The sequence below is a fragment of the Callionymus lyra genome, chromosome 5 (assembly GCF_982586985.1).
Source record: "Callionymus lyra chromosome 5, fCalLyr1.hap1.1, whole genome shotgun sequence".
Taxonomy (NCBI): Eukaryota; Metazoa; Chordata; class Actinopteri; order Syngnathiformes; family Callionymidae; genus Callionymus; species Callionymus lyra.
In genome coordinates, this window is record NC_141822.1 from 9,368,826 (window position 1) to 9,392,822 (window position 23,997).

General features: G+C 35.6%; 1 protein-coding gene across 1 annotated transcript in view; it reads left to right on the forward strand.

The window, feature by feature from the left end:
* Positions 1-23,997, forward strand: part of brinp1 (BMP/retinoic acid inducible neural specific 1) — a 156,323-nt gene that overhangs the window by 100,442 nt on the left and 31,884 nt on the right. Inside the window, exons 4-5 of the mRNA XM_087790737.1 lie at positions 2,663-2,832; positions 20,075-20,180. Of these exons, the coding sequence (XP_087646863.1) occupies positions 2,663-2,832; positions 20,075-20,180 (276 nt within the window). The remainder of the gene's footprint in view (positions 1-2,662; positions 2,833-20,074; positions 20,181-23,997) is intronic.

A 23,997-nucleotide genomic window follows, 5' to 3' on the forward strand; every position in this document is an offset into this window, starting at 1 on the left:
TAATAATAATAATAATAAACATATTTATTAAGTGCTTCTTGGGACAAACAAAGATTCCACAGCTTAAAAATAAGATTGTATTTTGAGTTAGGGCTGCCAATATATCAATGATTAACTGTAGAATAATACAATTAAATAGAATATTATCATTAAAAAATTGGATTATTATCATATTTTGTCAGTTGAATTATACCAAAAACTCATTGTAAGAAACCAAAAATGTTTAATGACCATAGTTCATAAATAATAATAATCATCCATATCATTGTCCAAAGAAAAGGATGAGAAAAACAAGAAAGAGCAGTTATCCAAGAGGAGAGTGCAGAGAACGTATATACCAGGAAGTGACGATTATAATCTGGCGCCTGTTGCTGCAGGAGAGGTGGCTTTAAGGTCTGCTGCCGAGATGCTGATTTGGTGATAAGCTGCAGCTGCTGTCAGAGCAACAGGCGCCGTGGAAGGACATACAAAACAAGTTTAAAGTAAAATCATTAACATGACAATTATATTAAAACAGTATTCTCACAACAGCATACACAAGTCGCAATCACACACAATAAACCAGATTAAAGTTTCTAAAACACAAACACAATCGTTCTTTAATATATACGACTGCTGTGCAAGAGAAGTATGTTAGCAGCATATTAGCAAACTTGCCTTCTATACAACTTTTCACATTTTTGAATTGATCCTGAAACACTAGCGAATTCACTCTTCCTGTGCTACAGCCCTTCTTTCTTCTTTATTAAAGTACTCAGGCCTGTGTTACACTCGCTTCAAGATGGATAATTAGCATTAAATACTCACAAAGATGTCAGTGCAGAAGTAAGTGATCTAACAACAATTAGGAAACCACTCAATGTTGTTGATTCTTTGGACGTTGAATGGAAATAGATGCCTAAAAATAGATGCTTCCTCACAACTTATCCTAATATTTATACTCTCCTAACTTTTGAAAGCATATACCAGGGGTATATAACTAGAGGCCCCTTTAGAATTTTTAGATATTTTTTAGCTGTTTGATCCAGTACTGCCGGTTGTTTGGGAACACAATAAAAACATTGATGTTTCGTGATTTTAAATAACTTTATTCGATTTATTTATGTTACTGCTCTGATTCAATATCAATTATCTTGCTCTCCCGTGGTGATTTACATTTGATTTATTTTAAGTGATTCATTAAAAGGTCGATGCTTCGCGTTTCACATTTTACCCTTTAAATTAATATTTCAAGAATATAGAGACGTCCATAAGCATGAATTCAACAAATTTTTTTTTTTTTGGCACAAAATCCAACTTTTTATTTGCACTAATTCCGTACTTGTTACAGTGTCACTGATCTTAAAGGAATAACTCACTAAAGGGGTTATTTATTAGCTTGTATCACAGAGAAGTCTATATTTGTTATTTGTACACTCGAGCGCTGTACAACAACACCTGCTTATAAACAGTTATATAAAATCACAGAAAGTTTGGAAAGGGGCCTTTACTATTTGAATAAAACATGTTCAAAAACATTTTAAGTTACTACAATCGTAATGTATTGTGTAGGGTTAAAGTGATTTTATCACCTCCAATGTACTGGACTCCAAATTATTAAGGTATTATTATTCAGTGCTATTAAGTTACATTAAGTTATAATTTATCTTAATACCATCTCCTGCTTTTCCGTAATTGACAACATTTGTACGGTAACTATCACTCCTGCTTATACTCCACATTGTTTAATCTCCACAAATCACTCTATCATCAGCAAACAGCATTATTTGGAGACTTTTGTCCACTCATATAGCAGTTATATAAAATCACAGAAAGTTTGGAAAGGGGGCTTTTTTTAACATGAAATTGTTGAATATTCCTTAATGAATTAAAAAAGTCTATAATAAATAAGAAAAATTAAATACGTTTTTGAAGACACAGTGTTCAAACTATAGTTAAAAACAAACATAAATTCACCTCTAACTTGAATTACTCTTTGAAAACCCTTTCTAGTCTGGCCCCAAATTATTTTAAACTAAAATCCCCCGTTTCGTTGTCATTTCCAGTAACTATAATGTGTTAAAGTTTAGTATTTGTTTTTATTAATTCACTTACATGGTATTGTAGGCCATGATTTTTAACTATGGGGTTGCCATTGAAGATGTAAAAAGTGAGTGTGTACTTTACACATTTTTTGAAGACATTTCTTTTCATCGGAAATGAACCACAATCATTTTTAGAAGTAATTTTTTGGTATTTCTTCTAAATTGTTTCTTCTCTGATTCAATCATTTCTTTCACTAATGTTGACTCCGTCTCGAAAATCGAGTTCACGCCTACAGAACGTGTTCGTGTCTAAAATGTAGGACGTCATATTCATTCAAATTCATTCGTCAAATTGAACTTCTATTATTCATGACTCTACTCTGCTGCTGCCTTGGCGTAAACAGGACACAAGCTGTGACTGTGTGGGCGTCAAAATATCTCAATAGTCCTGTGTGTGCCTTCTGAGCGACACCTTTTATATTCAGAGGAAATGATTCGATAAAGTACTCTTGAGGTGATGCTTTAAGCCTGGGTAAATAGTGTGCTCTTGACCATCAACTATATTTTTTAAGGTGTCAAATCTTGTTTTTTTTAGCGTTTGAAAGGATTCATTAAGAAATGTTTTGGTCCTCCCGCAGGTGAGGAAGCGCTGACGATGTACCTGGCTAAGAACCGGCTGGACAGGAAGCTCGTGAACGCCACTCAAAATGTGGAGGCTCTCCATCAACTGGCCTCCTCCTACTTCATCGACCGGGACGGCACGATGAAGAAGCTGCACGAGATCCAAATTTCTACAAATGCTATCAAGGTTGGTGATCATTTCACCAAAAAAAACATCAATTTAATTGAATCAAATCGCAGCTCACATGTCATTGTAGTGATTCAATCGGAAATGACTTGAATTGCGTTTTTTAAAAAGTGAACGGTCGAAACGTTTGGAACAAGAGAAGGTCGATAGAGGACATTGAAGCCTTTGAGTTGTGTGTTTATTTTAGGATTTATCTGATGCAAATATCCTCCCCGATCATATTTCAAGTTTTTGTTCATTTCAAGCCCGAGTGATTCCCATATTTATGTTTATTTTTGTTTCTTCCAGACACTATGAAGTAGCACATTTCCTTGCAGAAAAAATGATTGTACAAAACAAGCATCAGTGAGAAAGAAACTGAAAATCCCAACTTTTTGATGAAACTGTCGTTAATAATGTTTGACGTTTTTGGCATCCTGTGAAAGAAACTTCATAAAACAACATGATAAGTGATTTATTTTGATTGTCTTTGAAACAACAGTGTGTTTTATTGAGAACAATATATAAGGACTTTTTTATCCTTTTCACTCGCTAGAAATGAAGCAGGATTTGTTTTCTAAGGCCAAATGAAGACCTTTCAATATCCATTAACCCCCTTGAAGTAGGCAATAATCAATACTAACTATTAAATCACGGTAGTCCTTGAGCCTCAGGGAACGGAATGGTTATCAATTTGCATGTTTTTCACCAACATTCGTTTATAAACACATAACATGCGGTTTTTTTTCCCCTTAAAATAGGCTTTGGTCCGCATGGAAGAGCTGTAAGTTATTGATCTATGAACCTGTCAATACATGCTTAAAGCCTACGTTTGGTTTAATAGACAGCTCTAGGCTTTGCTCAAAGGGAATCTGCTCTTTGTTATTATTAAACTAACATTGTCTCAAGTATGAAGAACCCCAATATAAAACATGCTGACATCAAAGATTTGTCGGTGATTTATAGCTGGAAAAAAAAATCAATAAATACATCCTTTCAACATGACAATCATTCTTAAAATGTTTTCGTTAAATAGAGAAAGAGTATAAACATAACAGTGTCCAACATTGTCCAATTTACTTTGGCATATTTGCAAATACAGTTTTTCTACACTGACAAAAAAGGTATTCGAATGTTCTTAATGTGTTCATTGGTCCCACACAATCATATTTTGTTTAACCAACATCATTTAACTTTTTTTTGCCTAAACTTAATAATCACTCATCCAACCCAACTATTTAAATTATGTTAATACTATTTGAATAAAACATGTTCCAACAACATTTTACGTTTCTGTTATATTAATGCATTGTGTAGGGTTAAAGTGATTTTATCAACTCCAAGGTACTAGACTCAATTTGTTAATGGTATTATTATTCAATGCTATTAAGTTAATTAAACTCAATTCTATTATTCACCTGTTACGTATATAAGGTATGTTAATCTAAATCTATTAAGATGTGTGGTAGATATAAGTTCAATGTTAATGTATCTGCAAATACAAATAGGATTAAATCTAAACAAAAATGTCAGTCAGAGATCAGTACCAAGATGTTTTTATTGAATTTAACAGAGCATACATTGGGGCAAACAATACAATAAGTTACGTTATCCAACCATTGTAGCGCCTTAGAGTATCATATAATTTATCTTACGTTCATCTCCTGCCTTTCTGTAATTGACAATATTTATACAGTACCTCTATCTCTCCTGGTTATACTCCACATCGTTTTAACTCTACATATCACTCTATCATCAGCAAACAGCATTATTTGGAGACTTTTATCCACTCTTATAGCAGTTTATCGTTTAAAAACGGATGAAAATAAAAGTACTGTCACTGTGATTGCAATTTTCTTAAGGGCTATTTTAACCAGATTAAGGTGTATAGTTAGTCATAAATAACCATAACTCAAACCTCCATAACAATATTGTATTAACCAAAAAAACTGAATAACAACAGATGTGGCATTAACTGTGGAGTGTGTTGGCCAACAAACGGTAACTCTGAAAATACAAAAATTTTTATTAGATTATTAAGATTTTTTTTTACTGTATGTCTAACTTCATTGTCCCTAATGTTCGAGTAAAAGGAAATTCCCTATCCAATTCTGGGAGATGATCTCCTGGCTTCAATTAGTTTTCCCTTTTGTATAGTTAATAATGCTAATAATAAATTAAGTAAAATTACATTCTGAGTTTACAACAGGTACTTCTAAAAGTAAGTAGGATGATCCAGCATTTTTAAAGACACATACAGTATGTTTTTATTTCCACTCAGACAATAGTGTTCTATCACAGCTCCTGTTTCCAAAAACTGCTGCTGTGCAACTTCCCCTGCATTTTCACTGAAACTTCATGTCCAAACCCCCCCCCAACCGATGTGCAATTCCTGTCCCCTTTCTGTCTTCATTCAAGAAGAACATTCTTAGCTTTTTGTTGTGCTGAGTGACAAGTGGATTAAGGAGATATGGCAGATGAGACTTTAGGTTGCAGGAAGTCAAGCATGGACAAATTAAGCAGAACTGACATTGGCTGCTGAGTCAGTTTCTTCAGAGAGCAGGAAGGGCTGTGCTGCAGTGAACACAGGGATCGTAGACGCACACCAGAGACACACATACTGAACAAACACTCTTCATGTCTTTCTAAAGGCAAGACTGTTAATCTGCCATTTTAGATACATTTGAGTTATAGTTTTTATTTATTGAAATTCTAATCAGTAAATGTTAAACAGCTTTAATACAGTGTGTATTTTCCTTTCACTTGTATATTTTAAATGGAATGAATTCACGTCTATTCTACACAGAAGCAGCCGTTTAAAAGTCACATTTTAAAATTAATATATGGTATATGAGCCCATTGATTCGACGCTGCACAGGAATATTTGGGTTTTATTGAGTAATTAAATGAAACCTTATCTTATTCAATCTCAATTCAATATGCAATATGTGTTGCCCACTAAGAAACAGAGATGATAGTATTTCATTAACTTCATAACTGTATCATTAACAAAATAATCTAATCTAATAATCTTATCTACCTTGATGTTAAAATAAATGAGCAATAATAAGTTAAAAAAAAAAGAAAACGTACCTTGGATAATGAGGCTGATTTACCCGATACCCTATTTGTGCATGAAGCTTTTTTTTCAGAGAAACAACATTATTGTATCAAAAAATATATATATATATATATATATATATATAATATATTCGGATCAAATTTCATATAATAGAGAGTTAGCAATACATAGTTGAATACTTGAAAACTAACCTTCTGGATATTAAGGATAATTTCCCTGATTTCCTATTTATACGATAGATTATTTGATAGTGGTGTGTTGCTGAAGCTTCATGAAGCTTCGTGTTTATCTTCAGACCCCACTAGATGGCACTCTTTGCTGTATAATCTTTGAACAACTAGTCCAACCAAACATCAATTCAATATTTTCTAAAGATTATTTGCTAAATTATTTAATTGCTAAAAAAATGTGTTAAATGGTGTCAATAAAATACATTTTATTGGATACAGTACAAAATATACGGTACTTAAATAAATGTTGAGGTAATTGTAGTACATTGGACTCTTAAATTTTTTATCTCAATGGCATGAACTCTCAGTATACATAATATATAACATACATATATAACATAGTATAGGAAATTTCTAAATGGAAACTACTACTCTGTACAGCGCCCTCTTGGGTATGAGTTTAAACATTTATAAGCTTACTGGAAACTGGTCTACTGCTCATAATACTGTAACAAGACATTAAGCCGTTATCATAAACAAAGTATTACCCAAAAAAAAAATGCCGAAATCAAATGTCCAGTCGATCCAGGTTTGCTTGTTCGCTGTGACTACACTCCCGACAACACTATTCAACACAAACAGCAAATGGATCTATAATCAACGCCACCTTTAATAACACCTGTTATCGAATACAATCTCATCCTTCTAGACATGTTTCTGTTTTTAATGATGCATATTTGTTGTTTAATCAGCAGCCGAGCGTAATCATCAACTACACCAAAGGCCTGGAGGGTTTAGTGGGTGTAATTGCTCCGTGATCCCACGACACGTTGAACCAACGATTAGCACCTTTTAATATGAAATGTCAAAGTTAACCCTGATGCTTTAGTCATAGTCCCTTCATAAAAACTTAAATTAGCACCGGTGGGAAGGCATGAATCTCCTATAGATAGGAAGAAGAAAAAAAAAAAGACAGGATGTGAGTGTATATTTGTACGGTATTCAAACCCAATTTCCGTCGGCAAACATCATTGGCTCGGACATCTAATGTGGTAAAGGGAGATAAAGATAAAAGCAAGAATTGAAGAGGAGAAAAAAAAAAAAAAAGGCTGAGCAAAAAATAAATTATCAAAGGATGGAGTCGATGCAGCCTTCAGTAACAGCCAAGCTTATTAAATCCTCTCATCTGGTTTAAAAGCCCAAGACAGGTTTGTAATAGGCGGGAGGTAGAATCCAGGAAAGCCAGGCTCCGAGGGAGGCATATAGACTGACTTATCATTGGCGTTGTGTCAATTTATGTATGATGGCTTTAGGTAAGTGTGTGATGCACTAAATGCAAGGGGGATGGATTCATGCAAGAAATTATGCTGGGCAAATACTGATGGGAAACTGTTTGATGAATAATTATATCCACATATATACCCATATATACTGTTTATACAGTCATAAATCATGAATATAAACTCACATATAGTGTATTTATACTGGCACGTTCCCCTCCCAGTCCAAAAACACCCCCATAAGGAAATAAGCTTCTAAGTTATTAGACTTAGACTTTCTTTTATTGTCGTTGCAAAGAAAACACAGCAGTGAAACTGGCAATGAAAATGTGTTGCTTGGCAACCGTTAAAAAACACAGCAGAGTGAATGTTTATATAAAAGTATTAATGTTAATATTAATATGTTAAAAATAAAAATAGTGCAATATAGTATAAACAGAATAAATAAATAACGTTTTAAATATTGCATAGAATTAATGTATATACAAGTAAAAATATTAATAAGTTAAAATAGTGCAAAATGGTATAAATAGAATAAATACAGTAAATAATATTTTAAATATTGCATAGCTCAAGTTATGTTTCATTCAGCAGTCTGATGGTCAGAGGAAGTAAGCTGTTTCTAAATCTTTCTGTTCTGCAGTGGATGCTGTGGAACCTTCTGCCTGTTGATTCATTAGAAGAAAAACAAACTTTTAATTGCGATTAATCGTGATTAATTTACTTAAAAACGTGAGATTAATTTGTAGTTTTTCTCAATCTATTGACACTGTTAATATACTGTATATACTGTCATATCATATAACATATGTATATATATATATACAAAAACAAATTAATTATCATAAAAGAAAGTATGAATAAATATGAAGATATTTCAACGAGGAACCTCTACAGTAAACTCTTGTTTACAAAGTGCGCACACCACTTTGACCCGTCAGTTACACAACCTTTTTAAATACCCACCCAATTTTCTCCATAGTGTAGTGTTGTTCCAAATTTGAAGGTCAATTAATTACACACATATATATATTTATATATATATATATATTTCATATAATAGGGCTTAGACTTAAACGCCTTAAATACTATTTTTAAAATAAAGGAAATAATATGCAATGATGTTTGAATGCAGCACTTTTTTTGCGCAATGCCTCCATCTATATAATAATATTGGGTACACCATAATACCATAAAATTAATGATCTTACAACCTTGCACTGTACATAATAATATGGACAGTATCGTGGTGGCCATCTTGGAAGTCTCGGACGATGAAACCGCACTAATTTAGCTTGAACCTACAGCAGCAAATACGTTTCCGTCCATTCAACCATGACCTCTATTAATGAAAGTAGCGTTCAAGAAACAAGTATTTGTTTTAACAAGGCTATAAATATCTTTTTTAACGCTGGAAAACTCTTTCTGCAGCCAGTCTCAAGAAGTTTTATTCACTTCCTCATTTTCACTTCTCACTTTTTAATACCAGATATCGCTCCTTTGTTAATAAACTTAAATCTTTTTGCAGGCTTCTTGTGGTCAGCAGTATTATTTGCAGGTTTCCAGTCCAGCAGACGGAAAGATTATTTTTTTTAAAGTGCAGAGAAAGCAAAGTCCAGGAGGAAGAGGGGATCTATAAACACGGGGAACAAGGGCTTTGCTCCTCTAATATTGATTCAGCGTGACTGCGAGAGCTGCTTTGGAGAGCAAACTTACAATCAGAGGGACAATCACATGTCGATAGAGCTGAAATGTTGGAGACGTCGGCTGTCTCCGAGTAGTCGGCTCAGAGGTCTGTGAGGACGACCGGTCGATCTAAATGCGAATTTCCTCCACCTTAGTCTGAATAATTTAACGTATGAATGCCTTATGTTTAAGTCATGCTGTTGAAAATGAAGGGAAAGAACGATAAATATTTGGTGAAAGTGCTATAATATAATGATACTGCACAAATATATTTAACTGGCAACTAATGTGAAAACCCAACTCTCCTGAGTGTCTCAAATGTCTTCCTCTCCAAGATGAAGTTAGTCCTTCATCATGACCATGCTTTGAACTTATTACTTTATGCAGTTCGTCTGAAATCTGGGAAAACAAGAGGTTACGAGAGCGGATTGCATTATAACAAAATAATGGCTTCACTCCTCCTCAAGCTAGCTGTAATCACCCGCTTTGTTTAAACAACAAGTCCCTTGGAGATGGAGAGATCTGGGAATGATGACGCGCGGTGACAAACGTTAGCGCTTGACCAATCACAAAAGAGCGGGTGTGGTTATGCTTAACAAGATTTAATCTCCAAAAAAACTAAGCAAATTTTAGAGACATTTAAATGAACATTAGTTGCTTTTTAAGTTTAAATGTTTATTTAGTGTTGTTGAAATTGTTGAATATCATCACCAGCTACAGATCACTTTAACAGAAACAAGGTGTTTATTGTTTCCACTGGTTTCAGGTGATAAATGGAATAATTATGTGAGGACTAATGAGCTGACAGACCAGGGCAGACAAGTGAACCTGCAGCAGACATCAGACATCTGTGCGGCGGATAATGCAAAGCATCCTATAAACCTTGCGCATCCGTACTGGAATCGGTTGTCGGACTATTTATGTTGCGTACGGAAAAGGTTCAAGAGCCATCCTGTGGTTATCCGTACAAGTGAGTCAGCAAGAAGTGCAGATTTCCGTCTTAATTACAGCCAGTGGTGATCAATCACAGTGTCAGAAGTGAGAACATTGGAACAGCTGGGAGTGCAGACCGAGTGTGTATGTGTCTGGGCAGATTATATCCAATTGCTTGTTCTAAATGTGGGGACTGATGGTGTACGTGCCCAAAGTCTGGCTGGATTTATCAAACCTTTCATCCTTTATTCCCCGAACTGTCTCCCCGAGCTTTGGCAGCGCTTAAGAGCTTTCACCTACATGTGAACGCTAATCAAAACCAAGCTATATTCCCACCAAACCGCTGTTCGTACCTTTAGTTGGAGCTTGTTTTTTTTTCTAAACTTGAAAGACATTTCCTAGAAAATATATTTGGAAAAAAAGGGTAAAGATAGACCTATTTTTCAAAGTGTATGCCTGGGGGTTAGACTTTTTTGTTCCTCTTCTTTCCCTTTTTTCTAATCATGTTTGTCATAGTTGGCTCGAGGATCCATCATATCAAAATGTTGCCAAAGAGCTTCTTAAGAAGCTTCTTTGGCTTAATTTCCATGTTCCTATAAGAAGGCAAATAAGAGCGCCCATTATTTTCTTCCATTTCAAGAGCCTTCTTAAATCCTTTAGATTGATTGAGTCTGAGAAACCCTATTTTTTTTTCAAATTTTATATGTCAAACGCAAAGATGGGGCTACATCTGTCCAGAAGTCATTTTATGTGGATCGCCACATGAAGGGCTTGAGGGTCCCCTTTATAATAGCATCGCCAAAGAGCTTCTTAAGAAGCTTGTTTGGATTGATTTTATGGTTTCTTTAAGAAGGAAACTAAGAGTGCCCCTTCTTGGCCAAACTCTTCTTATGAGCGTTCTTACGTCCTTGAGCCAGCCAAATCTGTTACGTCAAGTGATTTTATGTGATCCACTGGATAGTTGGCTTGAGGTAGAATACAATTTTGAAAAATGTTTTAATAGTTATTAACTGTTTTAAATATCACTAATGTTCAATTTAATTTGTTAAAAGTTGCTGACAAGCAGAACCAAGTTACCATAAGTAAACCTTATATGAAGGAAACAGATGTGATGAACTCAGCAAGGGTCCCACTTATAAAAGCTTTGCAAAAGTTTACTACGAGCTTCTTAAGAAGCTTATTTGGCTTCCTCTAAAAAGGCAATTAAGAACTCTTCTAGGAAACATCTATATCTTAACTTTCCTTCTTTGTTGAACCCTTAAGAGCCTTCTAAAGTCCTTAAGATTGATCAAATAAGGAATCCCAGCCCTTTAGTAATTTGATGTGGCCATCCAGATTGTTAGATTATTTTTCATGTCAATTTGTTGACCAATAAAGATGCCAGAAAATAAGAGATTACAGAGTTAAACAAATATCGAACAAATATTCTTTCAATAAAAATACAACTAATGTTGAAGAAAAGGAATTTGATGTTTGGTAGAAAAACACAAATATATTTAAGAAATATTAAGCCTCCAAGAATAAACAGACAATAATCATACTTCCTCGTTAAAGTTTTGTTTCGCCCACGAGCTCAATGAAATAATTTCTTCTCATAGCCCGAAGTAAAATAGCTTTTCCCCTTGTGAATTAAGTTTGACATTTCTGGTTTAAATTGATAAATAAAGTTACATTTTAGTTGGATTTCCTGTTTATTACAGCAACAAACAACATAAGGATAAGATTTTGAAGCAGTTCTAATAGTAATTAATTGTTTGTCTTTCAGTTGTTAAAAGTAGCTGACAAGCAGAACCCTAATATTTTGCTTGATTTTTCGTTTTACAAATCATTTCATAATAGTTCAACTTCTTATGCATCCTCTGATTCCAGCCAAACGTCTCAAATCATCAGTACCAAGTGCAATTACTTGGAACATTGGACATCAGGAACAAATGGATATTATACCTTTTAATTTAAAATAGTGTTGATTCAATAACATTCCCCAGAGGTTTTGTTCCACATGTATAGCTCACACGTTTGGATTTGTAGTTTCCAAGTCCATGATGCTAATCTGTTTTACCACATTAAAGAAATGCTATGTATATGTCAGAGTACAGATTGGAATCCAGTAGGATCTGAAATCCTACTAGTACAGATTGGAATCCTGCTACTGAACTGGGATCTTTATATACAGAAACGTTAGGATTAGCGTTTGATTACATCAAAATAACATTTTAATGTAATCCGAATTTCTCTTATTAGAATTACAGATTGTCCTGGTAGAATTCCCATTTGTCCTGGGACAGATTGGAATTCCAATATTCAGATCTCAATACAGTAATCTCTCCTAGTAGAGATGGGAATTCACTAGTAGAATCTGAAATCCTCCTAGGATAGATTGGAATTCAAATATACAGATCAAGATTGATCCACTGCTAGGATTCCAGATCCTACTGGATTCCAATCTGTACTTTGACATATGTCTATTTTTTAATAAAGAAAATGAAAAAAATCTGGGATTATTTACGACATGGTGTGATATATTTTGTAAAGTAACCATCGGAAAATGATACAATGTCGTCGCAAAGGGGTGGACTTGGTCAGGAACAGTGGTTGTGGTCGACAAAATGCTAACAAAAAAACAACAAAAAACATCATGTAGCAGCCTGGTGCAACAAAGGAAATTGAGCCATATGTTCGCCGACATACAACATTGTTCTTCAGTGAAGGCTCTTGAGAATCTATTTTCCTACAGATAAAATCAATATCTTATCTTATGGAAGAAGGAAACAGAAGAGATCAGAACTGCCTTTAAAATGAGATCACACCTTCCAATGTGTCAGAGATTGTTCCATATCACCTATGAATATATCACAACTTTTATGTTATAAGAAGGAGGATAATATTAAAGTGGGATTTCACCCTGGAGGTGCCGTCCATTTTTATAGGTTCATGAATCACAGATCTTCATTCCGAGCCTCCACGTAGGTGTAGCAACTCTACCTTGGCGTGCCAAGTCCGACACCGTGGAAAGTAAATCAGATTATAATGAGGGCGTTTTATTCTTCCTCCATATAAGCGTTACATGTCGGGGTTCCAAACCAAAACAATATTGCAACACGATGGTGAAAAGACACTCCCCACTGTGAACAATATAGTCTCGTGCTGATAGATATAAATGACATCAGGTTGCTTGTCTTTGCCCGGCTGCACCTGATGGCTCACAGCGAGGACTCCAGTGGGGAGGAAGGAGGAGAAAAAACACATATTCAATCAAGTGTGCTTAATGGAAATGCAATTTCCAAACCTCACATTCCTTAAGTGTTTGATGATGCATGATGAGAGCAAAAACAGAAAGTAAAATTATGTGAAATAGATCTGAATGACAAGAAGGATTCTTGAGATTCAACCCTTCAATTGTAATATATTTAGATATTTACAATTCATATTTCAGGAATAATAATGGCGTGGCCTTCAGTGGACCTAGATCGGAAACCATTTGTGAGGAGCACATATTTCAAAAAATATTTGTAATTAATTTTTAACAAGAGATTTGAGAAACTCCTTTCGGACAAAATGAGAGCTGAACAAAAGGTATTTTACTTGATATCCTTGAACAAAAAGTCCAAACAGAAAATTATATTAGTCAACATAATGTTTTAATGAATTAAATCGTAAAAGTGTCGCTAGACAAAAAAAAGTTTGTCTTGTCATTGACTCCATCTTGTAACACACCATAAACTTTCTAATTGTTCTTTTTATCTGCAGGTACATTTAAATGTAAATAATAAAGCTAGATTAAATGTCTGAAGCTAATCCAGTTTTTGATGCATTTTTTAATTAAAATATGGTTTTGTAGAAGTTGAATTTAATAAGTATACTTTACTTTTCATGTTAATTAAATAATATAAATGTAACGGTTATATTTTACCATTGACCCCGCTGTTTTTTTTAACAATCTACCCGGAGAGTTTTTTGTTTTTTTTACCGCTGACCCTGACCATTTTTTATCGTTGACCTTCACCATTTTTTTTTTTGTACATTGACCCTGGAGTTATTTTTTACAATTGACAGCTTTTTTTCCCATTGACCCTTTCATTACTGTTAACCCTGACTGTTTTTTACCGTCCACCCTGACCGTATTTTTACCACTTACTCCGACCATTTTTACCGTTGACCTTGACGTTTTTTTTTTACTGTCGACCATGACCGATTTTTTAACATTCACACTAAGCATTTTTTCCCATTCACCATGACATTTTTACCCATGACCTTGACCGTTTTTTTTACCGTTGACCCTGACCGTTCTTTTTACAATTCACACTAAGTATTTTTTTTCCCACTGACCCTGCTGTTTTTTACTGTCCACCCTGACCGTATTTTTACCTCTGACCCGACCGTTTTTTTTTAACGTTGACCCTGACTGTTCTTTTTACAATTCACGGTAAAATTCTATAGTATTTTTTCGCTTTGACGCCGTTTTTTACTATCCACCCTGTTTTTTCCGTTGACCCTGAACGCTTTGACCGTTGGCCCCAACCTTTTTTATCATTGACCACTTTTACTGTCAACCAAGGAGACACAAAGTCAACCTTTGAAAGCATGTTCTTCATCGTTCATCAAAGCATCAGGTACCTTTGAAGGTCGTGTCCTGCTGCTTCACGATTGACACCAGAGTTTGATTTCGCAAGGTTTTCTGATGATGCTGCATCTCTTAAGATTGCATAATCCACACCACCCTGCAGACTAGTTATTTGAGCCTCGTGCCAGATAATGGAAATTTAATGTGTACACAATGTGACCCAGATTTCAGGTCATTAAGATTGCAGAGTTCGGGAGCATTTAATATCTAATTTGCATCCGCCAGAAGCGAGTATCACATATTTGATGTGCAGTGTTGCTTGAGTTACACAATGAGGGCGACGGGGGTTAAAAAGTGAGATGTTCCAAAGCTAAATGTTTCCTCTTAATTAGTGAGTGTACTTAATCTTACTGCGTGACAAATACAGTATTTATTCATTTTTTAAACTGTGTACAAATTGTTGAGAATTTCTAATAAGCTCCTCTGAGGAATAATAAACATTTCTATACATTGACCTATAGTTTGTATAATATATTTATTGTCCCAGAGGTACAAATTATAAATGTATTTTTAACACCGACAGTCTTTAGTCTAAGTGTAAGCAGCGATTCCATCTAGACCAGCGTGAGCACATTATCGAAGAGCACAACTCCTCATTTTTCCCAGTATCCAAAAATAGCAATCGTTAGGAGAATGGAAGGTGACGAGCAGCTCGGCGGAAGCAATTAGTAACGAAGAAGAAGCTTTGACCTTACTGTACATTATTCTTCCGTCACTCTCACCAAATGTCCTTCTATTCAGCCTCTTTTTATCGGATTAGTCTCAGTGTAGTGTCAGGTTTGCCACCAGAAGTGATGTCTTGAAACACAAAGGAAAATATGTACATAACGATGATCATACCTGCTTGTAAGTAAGTAAGTAAGTCATTTATATTTATAGAGCGCTTTTCCAGACCAGGAAGCGCTTAAACAATCAAAACAATACCCAATAAAATATATTCTTAAAAGGTCAAGACAACACCAAGAACAACACAGGAGGAAAAAGCCTGAAAGAATAAAATGTCTTGAGATGTTTCTTGAAGGAGTCAGTAGATCATCAAACACAGAGATCGTTCCAAAGCTTAGGAGCAACAGCCTGGAAGGATTTCTCTCCTCTGGTCCTGAAGCGTGTTCAGGAACCATCAGTAGATTCTGATCCACAGACCTCAGAGCCCAAGCTGGGGTGTAAGGCTGGATCAGATCGCTGATGGAAGGTCTCACCATGAATAGATCTGAAAGTAAGAACTAGTATTTTAAAGTTGATCATGAAAGAAACTGGAAGCCAATTAAGAGATTTAAGGATCAGAGAAATGTGAGTTCTTCTACTAGAGCAGGGCAGAAATCTGAAGAAGATGCAAACACATGGATTACAAGATCCAGATCATGTTGTGACAACATTTTCCTAAGTTTAAAGAGATTGTTTCAAGATATTAATAATTTAAGAATAACACTGACACATTATTTATTTATATTTTTCATGAAGGATTGATAACACTCTTTCAATCATGGAATTCAGAAATGCAAGAATCAGGATGTGAACTATTTTTAAAATTAAGATCATTTAGATCGGAGTCGATTCATAAATGGATACATTTTACTTTACCATGGAAAGTTAGTAAAGTAAATGGATGATCGACACAGGCAGAAAATTGTGAGGCTACTTTCTGCTACACTGACACACAATAATCATGCCTTTATAGGGAGATAAAAGTGTGAAAAAAGGGGCCATGTCGGGTTTATTTTTTTTTCGATTTATTGGCTTTTTCCATATTTTTTATAAATTAAGGGTTGTCTTGTGTTGAGCGTCTGGGTTAAGACATATGATCGTGCTTGAAGCTGCAGGGATTTTTAGAGGTTTTACTGCAGAGATACGAGATGAACACGACTGTGTGTGTGTGTCACAGGAACTGATACATGGATACAATACTGACTCCTGTGCTGTTGAAGGCAATAATGGCCAAATTGAGTCAAATGAAAATGTTCTCCTCCACCACAGTGTTTCCCTCACTGCCTAAGAAAAGCATGTGAAAGAGTTGTCGGTGTCTGATTGCTTATCTGTCCTCCATTGTTTGTAAAGTACGGTTAACGGATGAGTGTAGTGGTAGAACGTAGTGAAGGACTGAAGCCTTCAAGGATCTTTATTATATTATTATCAGCATTGATGATATAAAAAAACAAGTGAGTTAATGAAGCCTTATGGTTGACAGCGATAAAACAGCAAAACTAAGAATAGATGAGGAGAATCAGTGGGTAGGATTGCAGTAATCCGGAAAGTAATTTTCAATTTAAAACCAATTTATGAACCAACGATTAGCAAAAACAAATAAAAACATTAATTTAAACTGGAATAACAGTTTATATTTGTTATTTAAAAAAAATCTGACATGGATCACATACTGTCATTTAAATGAGTGCTTCTGTGTACATGTTTATATTATAACATACAGGGTTATATATAGAGACAATCATGGGCTTATTTAAAATATCTTCAAATTGAGTTTGAAAATCAGTAACTTAATGCTTTGAGTAGCGATGATGATAATACGAACGTGTGGCGCAGCTGCGGAAATTTTACATTTATAAAATGAAAGCGATGGTGGTGGTGAAAGATTGGTCTGGGATCACTGGTTTTCAATGGCGATATACAACTACACAGTTTTAGCCCTACCCGACGGAGTAAATTGTGTACTTACATGACACAAGAAGGTCTGGACCTTGTCCACGGAACTACTTTTGAGACTGATGGCTTATTTGATTGTCTTGTTTGGAGTCGTGCTGATGACTCTTTAGTGACGTCACTCTCTGACCAATCTGTCAGAGACAAAGTCACGTCCCACTTTGAACCAGAGCAGGGCCGGTACTAAAAATACCTGCACCTGCTTGGACGTACCGTTCCAGTGGAAACTCAACACAAACAGGGAAGTGTAATGTAGAGTAGGACTAACATGATCCTGTGGAGAAGGTGCATTCGCTTCTCTAGACCTGCTCGCCTCACCTTTTTCTTGTGTGTTATGTTTCCTTTTGCATTTATCCCAGGTTTAGTTCAGACCTGTTGTCTTCTCAGTTTTATCTTGACCTTTAAAATATATACTTTATTGAATATTGTTTTGATTGTTTAAGCGCTTTGTGACCCTGGTCTGTAAAAGCGCTATATAAATAAAAATTACTTACTTACCTCTGGCGGTGCTTTTATGTCCAAACTGTCTTTAATAATGTTCACAATAGCCCGCCATTATGCTGTTCATTGCGGTCCAGAAGAAACTCTTTGAAAAACACAAAATCTACACACAGTTGGTCTGTATGCATTGGATTAACAAGACCATAGTCCGCATTTGAAGATGTTTGTCAAAGGTTACCGAAATGGCACATTCTGAACGGACATAGATTTGCTGAACTTTTTCTGACGTCCCTTGGAAAAAAACGATCCAAAAAGATGCGACCTTTTTCGATGGACAGATGGACAAACAAGAAGACATTTTTCCTAGAAACCTTTACAACATAAATTATTGTCAAGGTGGCAGGTGTAGTAAATAAGAATAAAGAGGATTGGTGTGACTTCCGGCCCGCCCTTTTCGCCGTATTTATTAAAAAAGATGGATGTTTTTTTTCCAGGTAAGAAACAACCATTAGTCAGGAAGTTCCAATGCGGTGGTCTTCGGCTGAACAACTGCAACACAGTCTTGGCCCCTGATGGGATTCCACTGTTGTGTTCTGCTTAATAATCCAAATCCTCTAAGTCCCCCTTGGCCCACTTCAGTACTTTGATTGCTCCTTGTGTTTTTATACGATGTTATATTGCATATTCATAATCTGATGCACATCGCACACAGAAATCAACCCTGGTGAAGTCTCTCTGTGACTCTTGTTTGTGAATCACTTTGTGGTAAACTATCTTTGCCAAGCTGTTCTGGTGTCCGTGCGCTCTCATTATAGTCGGCGTGCATGTAAGGACTAATATAATTGTGCTTGAGCTTTCTTGTTCACACACCTGCTCCGCCACCTGGGATTATGTCCACAGGCGACCGAGGACAGATCCGCACTTTGCTCAGTCGCCATTGGATCATGCAGAGGATGTTTATTTGGCATTGTAGTCCACAAAGAAAAATGGGCCTTGAACTCAGATACCGAGTGAGATGGTAGAGTCTCATATCAGAAGCCCATTGGATCTAATCAAATGGAAAAATTAGCTTAATATTGAATGTGTTGTGAGGAAACTATAAGTAGACGAAAGGGGCGATATGGAAAATCTGGATGGGAAATTGGCTGTTGATAATGATACCGACTGCATCATAGGCGTGATATTGTAATAACCGGGCTAGTGAGTGCACACTGAGAATGCAGAGGAAAATAGCTGCATCCTTGAATAGCATATGCATCATCATTCGGAGACGCCTCTCTGTTTGCTCATCATCGTGAGCGTCCTCATCATATTCCACTTATTGACAGAGGTGTAGAGAGTCTTTTGGAAAGAGGTGTAGACAATCTTTTGGAATTGGGAATCGGTTTGAAATAGAATGATTTAGAACAATAATGCATACTAGTCGTGATCTGAATTTCTCAACGTAGAGAAACACAACTCAACAGCTTTCTTTTCAGGATTAAGGCAACAATATGTAACATTTTGATAAAATACTTTTGTTTTTGTTTTTTTCGGAAATCTCTTACTATTATTTTAATTATGATTTTAATTGCGATCATGTGATCACTAAACTGCCTTTAGAGATAGGCTGTGTCTCAAGTTGCACACTTTTCTAAGTGCAATGCTTTACTATACACTGTAAGACAGTGCACTTACTTGCACAGTGCTCAAATTTCAACAGGGTAGCAATGTCTCAAATCAAATACTGTTGCTACACACTTACTGAAAATGAACCCACAGCTTCTTCTTCTACTACTTTTTAACCCTAATCGCAAATGGCCGTTAGAACCCTATTTACAACACTTGACAGCACTTTTTCGGCAATCGAAACAAGTTAATAAGTTGGGTTTCATTGTTTTATTATTGTGTTGGTTTGTTGGTAAAATGAGTGTTTTCTCAAGACATTTACGCCAGTATCTTCTCCGAAGACCTTTCTTCAGTAAAGTACTTTGTCTTTCTTTTAGCGTCATCCACGTCACTAAGATGGCGGCCGTTAAGGGTGGAAAGTGTCCATCGATCCGTACTCAATCTTCTTTCCATTTGAGTGTGCTCACTGCGCATTACATTTTCGCACACTGCTTATCAGGAAGCACATGTGCACAGAAAATAGTGCAAGTGTAAGTGCACATGTGCTGTTTGGATAACACCCACAGTATTTTCGTATGATGTACTGAGAGACTTTTTGAGGTGACCATGATGATAAAAACATAAACTGACAGAACTTATCTCGCTTTTTGGGAAAATGTTACCACACAAAATTGCCAACACATTAAATAATGCAAATTGGGTACAAATTGGTTTAGATTTATAATTAGGGATTCATTATTCAGCTGCTGTCTTGCTTTAATTGTTAACTTCTGATTCTCTCCTGTAGGTAACAGAGACTCTGACCGGACCTCTTGGATGCAGCAGCTACGACAATTTGGACTCAGTCAGCTCCATCCTACTGCAGAGCCCTGAGAGCAAGATTCATCTGCAAGGTAAAGATCTTTATAAACCCCCCGAAGAAATGATAAGAAATGTTTTATTTATTTTCATTATCTGAATGTAAAGAAATATATATAATTTGTGTTTAACAAAGCATCCAGGTTGCTGTTTATCTTGCTCCACTGTGGTCATAATCCATGTGGTGCATGTGATCACTTTTATAATCTGCGGAAGTTAAAAAAAATTGGTCAGTCAGCAAGATAAGTTTTTGGCCCCCTTAAGTATTGCGGTGGATCTGATGGTCCTCGGGGCTTGCAGCGGGGTCACCTATATTAATGAAGTGCTCAGTTTATGGCGCATGACGTTGTTCGAGTCAATTAACGACAGGAAGGCAGGTAAGTTATTGTGGTCGCAGCACTGTAAAGAGTAAGTAATGTTTTTAGAAGGTAGCGGTTTCAGTGCTGTGTTTGCAGAGGCTTGAGTTTGGAATAACTATAGTCTAAATGTCAGTAGTTTGTTTCGTTTTTTTAAAAATCTTATATAATAACAATTATAAATAAATGTTGACAGTCATTACTATCTAGCTGGTTCCTAATGATTTTTATCTATTTTTTGTCAGTTTATATCACCTTCATATAAAAAAAGATTTAAAAAAAACATTGATTTATGACACTTAAAATGTTTATTATAACCAATACATTCTTGGGAATTCTCTTCTTGGCACAGTTTGCAGGTCATTGTGTTTTAGCTCAATTTTTACTCCTTGCTATCTTGAATGTTTTCTGTAATTGACAAATGAAATCTATCTGGTTTATATTCATTAAACATTGAGTCCATCAGCTGAGAATCAGCTCAATGTCAGTCGTTCTACTCTATTTATTTTCCAGAAAAACTCAACTTCCCGTCAATCTTTTATATTTTTATACGAAAAAGCAATGGTTTTAATGTACGTTAATGCTTCATGTTAAAGTCCAACCCAACCACTACGTTCTGAAACTCTTTAGGAAAGAAGCTTGTACGATACTTTAGTGCAAATTAAATTAAATGTTTTAAAATGTTAATACACGTTTTTTTTTTTCTTCCTAATTACCTTTAGTTCTGCAGAGGTGTTTAATCAGCATACAATCATTAGGAAAACATCTTAATGATCTATTCTTAATGATTTCTCAGTGAACGCGTAGCAAAATACATTTATCTATTGAAGTTCTCTCTTTTATTTGGCCACATATTGAGGATCAAAAAAAAAAACCTTCCAATTTCCGTCTCCCGCCACCAATGAGACGTTACATGCCGAAGCAAACCAATCATACATCAGAGGCTCTATTAACTCGGAGCCAATACTCATCATTTACTTCACACAAGTTCTATTTTAAACGTGTCACAAGTAATTATTAGCCGGAGAGAAGCGATCGCTCCAAATGTCTTTTGCTCTTGGGAACAGAAGCGTGGATGAAAGACTGTTTAAACTTTGGTCAAGTGTTTGAACAAAGCGATTCATTCTGTGATTAGTCCAACTATACACATATCATTGGAACTATGCGGCAGGATCTCAGATGCACATCCCATACAATCCCCACTTCCCTCTGGATTTCGCTCTCCCAAGGGATCGCTACCAGTCCTCTGAAATCCGAGAACTAAGCATTTTGTTACTTTTAAGTCTTCCATTGCCAGGAACTTAAAGGACTCCATCGGTTTTTAGGAAAGCTTTACTGGAATACATAAGCCCTGAGCTTTGAAGACTTTTGTCACCCAATTGACAGATGACAGGCCAAGAAAAGAGTCTCTCTCTCTCCCTCAGCTTGATAGTAAGTGGTAGCCCAAAAACCTCTTTTCTTTAAATCAGAAACAGTCTGTGTTCGTGGGGTGTGTGAATTGGGCTTGTGGGCATGGGTGAAAGTCTTCCCCTCAAATTGGGCTATTTCAGGAGCAATTATCATCTCAGTTAGAGAGATCGCTTTAGGTAGCACTTCAACAACCTTTTTTTTTTAACAATGATGGCACTTCATACAGGTGACAAGGAGAGAAGAGAATGTTCTTTAAAGGTCTTAACTTCGATACCTACTTTCATAATGAGACCCAATTAATTCACTCATTCTGTCATAGATAAATATAAATGGAACAATAGAGCTTTTATGCTTCCTTAGTGACATGTGCAGTGAAAAACAACTGGCTCCCTTGGGTGTTATGTAATCCTCAAAAAGTCCCATTGCTGTGAAATGAAAGTGTTTGAATTAAAATAGTAATTTAAGGTAGTAGTGATAATTGTATGGTAAAGCTTATATTTATGTTATCAGTCTGACGTTTTTTTCCTAATTTAAAATATATTCAGATCTGCTTTGATGATTGTCTGACATGATTTTAAACCTTCTGGACTTAATGAACCTTTTGTATATAGTGAATCTTTTATTTATTAATTTCATAAAAAACAAATGCTACAACTGAAGTTTTGTCTTTTTGAAATGGCGAGGACAACCTACTGAAATTGAGGATATTTCTTTATGACTGGACAGTTAATGGAGAGTTGAGTCAGTTGTGGATGATGAAGCTTCATGAAGCATTGTCCTCATTTTCAGAGCCTACTAGATGGCACTAGTTTATTTGTAAGCTTTGGTCTTGAACAACCATTTTAAAATAAGACGCTGCAAAAGGTTTTTCACATCCTTGGCTTTTTTGTATTAAGTGTTCCTTTTTTAAATTAATTCTTATTTTTCTAGACTTTATTTATCCCTCTGGATAACTTTCCAGTTCCCAGCTGACAACATTTTCATTAAAACAAGAACAAATAAAGAACATTTGTTGCATTGAGTTGATGTTATGATAGATAACAAATGTGTGCTGTGTGTCCTTATACGTGTATGCAATGCTGAAACAACTAAAATTTCCTGAATGTGGGAAAAATAAATATCATTCGATCTTTTTTATTACAAAAGTTCCATCCTTTGCGCTTATAAAATCATCATTACTCTGAATGAGTCTTTTACCTCTTAAAGATGAGTAACTGTTATTGATATTGCATGTTCTGTTATTGTTCTGGAATTCTGTGTTGGACGTTATCCATCCAACTTCCTAGTAGTAATAGGCTGATGCAGCTTCATGAAGCATCGTCTACATTTTAAGAACCTGAAGAAGGATACTCTAAATCACATAATCTTTTGGGCTGGAACAAATATTACTTTGTAAATGTTTTTAAGCTCAGTTTGTGAGCTATTAAAAGTAGTGAAGGTCCAGTCCAGTCCAGAGTCCACTAGATGGCCATGCATCATTTTATTTTGAATTTTTGAACTGTTTTAACAAAACATCACATCATTTTTAAACTGATGGCGCCACCTACTGACCCCCTCAACAACATGACACTGCTCCATGAAGCTTCATCAGACCATCACTAGTGAAAATATTTTGAACGATGCTTCATGAAGCTTCGCTAGCCATTCACTGACTCCAAGACAGTGTTCCTTGGTTGCTAGGAAACACCAGAGGTAAAAAGAAAGACAACTGAAAACCAGGAGTATTAACAGAAACAAATTGTATATAAAAACACTGTTAAAGACTCAAACAGATAAAAAGTGATGGACAAGGAAAAGGTTATCTCGATAGAAATAAATAATGTTGACAAACTGTAGCAACAGAAAAAAAAAAACAAGTAGAGAAGTGATTGCGAACCTGCCATTCTGATAAATAAATGTCCAGTAGAGAAGAGAGAAAAAGCCTATCTGCTCTTATCAGTGTTTACTTTAAAGAGTCGCTCGCTACATGCGGCATGATAAGGTTGGCAGCAGAGTGGATTAGTTGAGACGGAGGATATCACCACCCGCATCACAGATTACTGGTAATCGAGTGTGGTCAACCGTTCATTTTGACTTTAAACGTTTC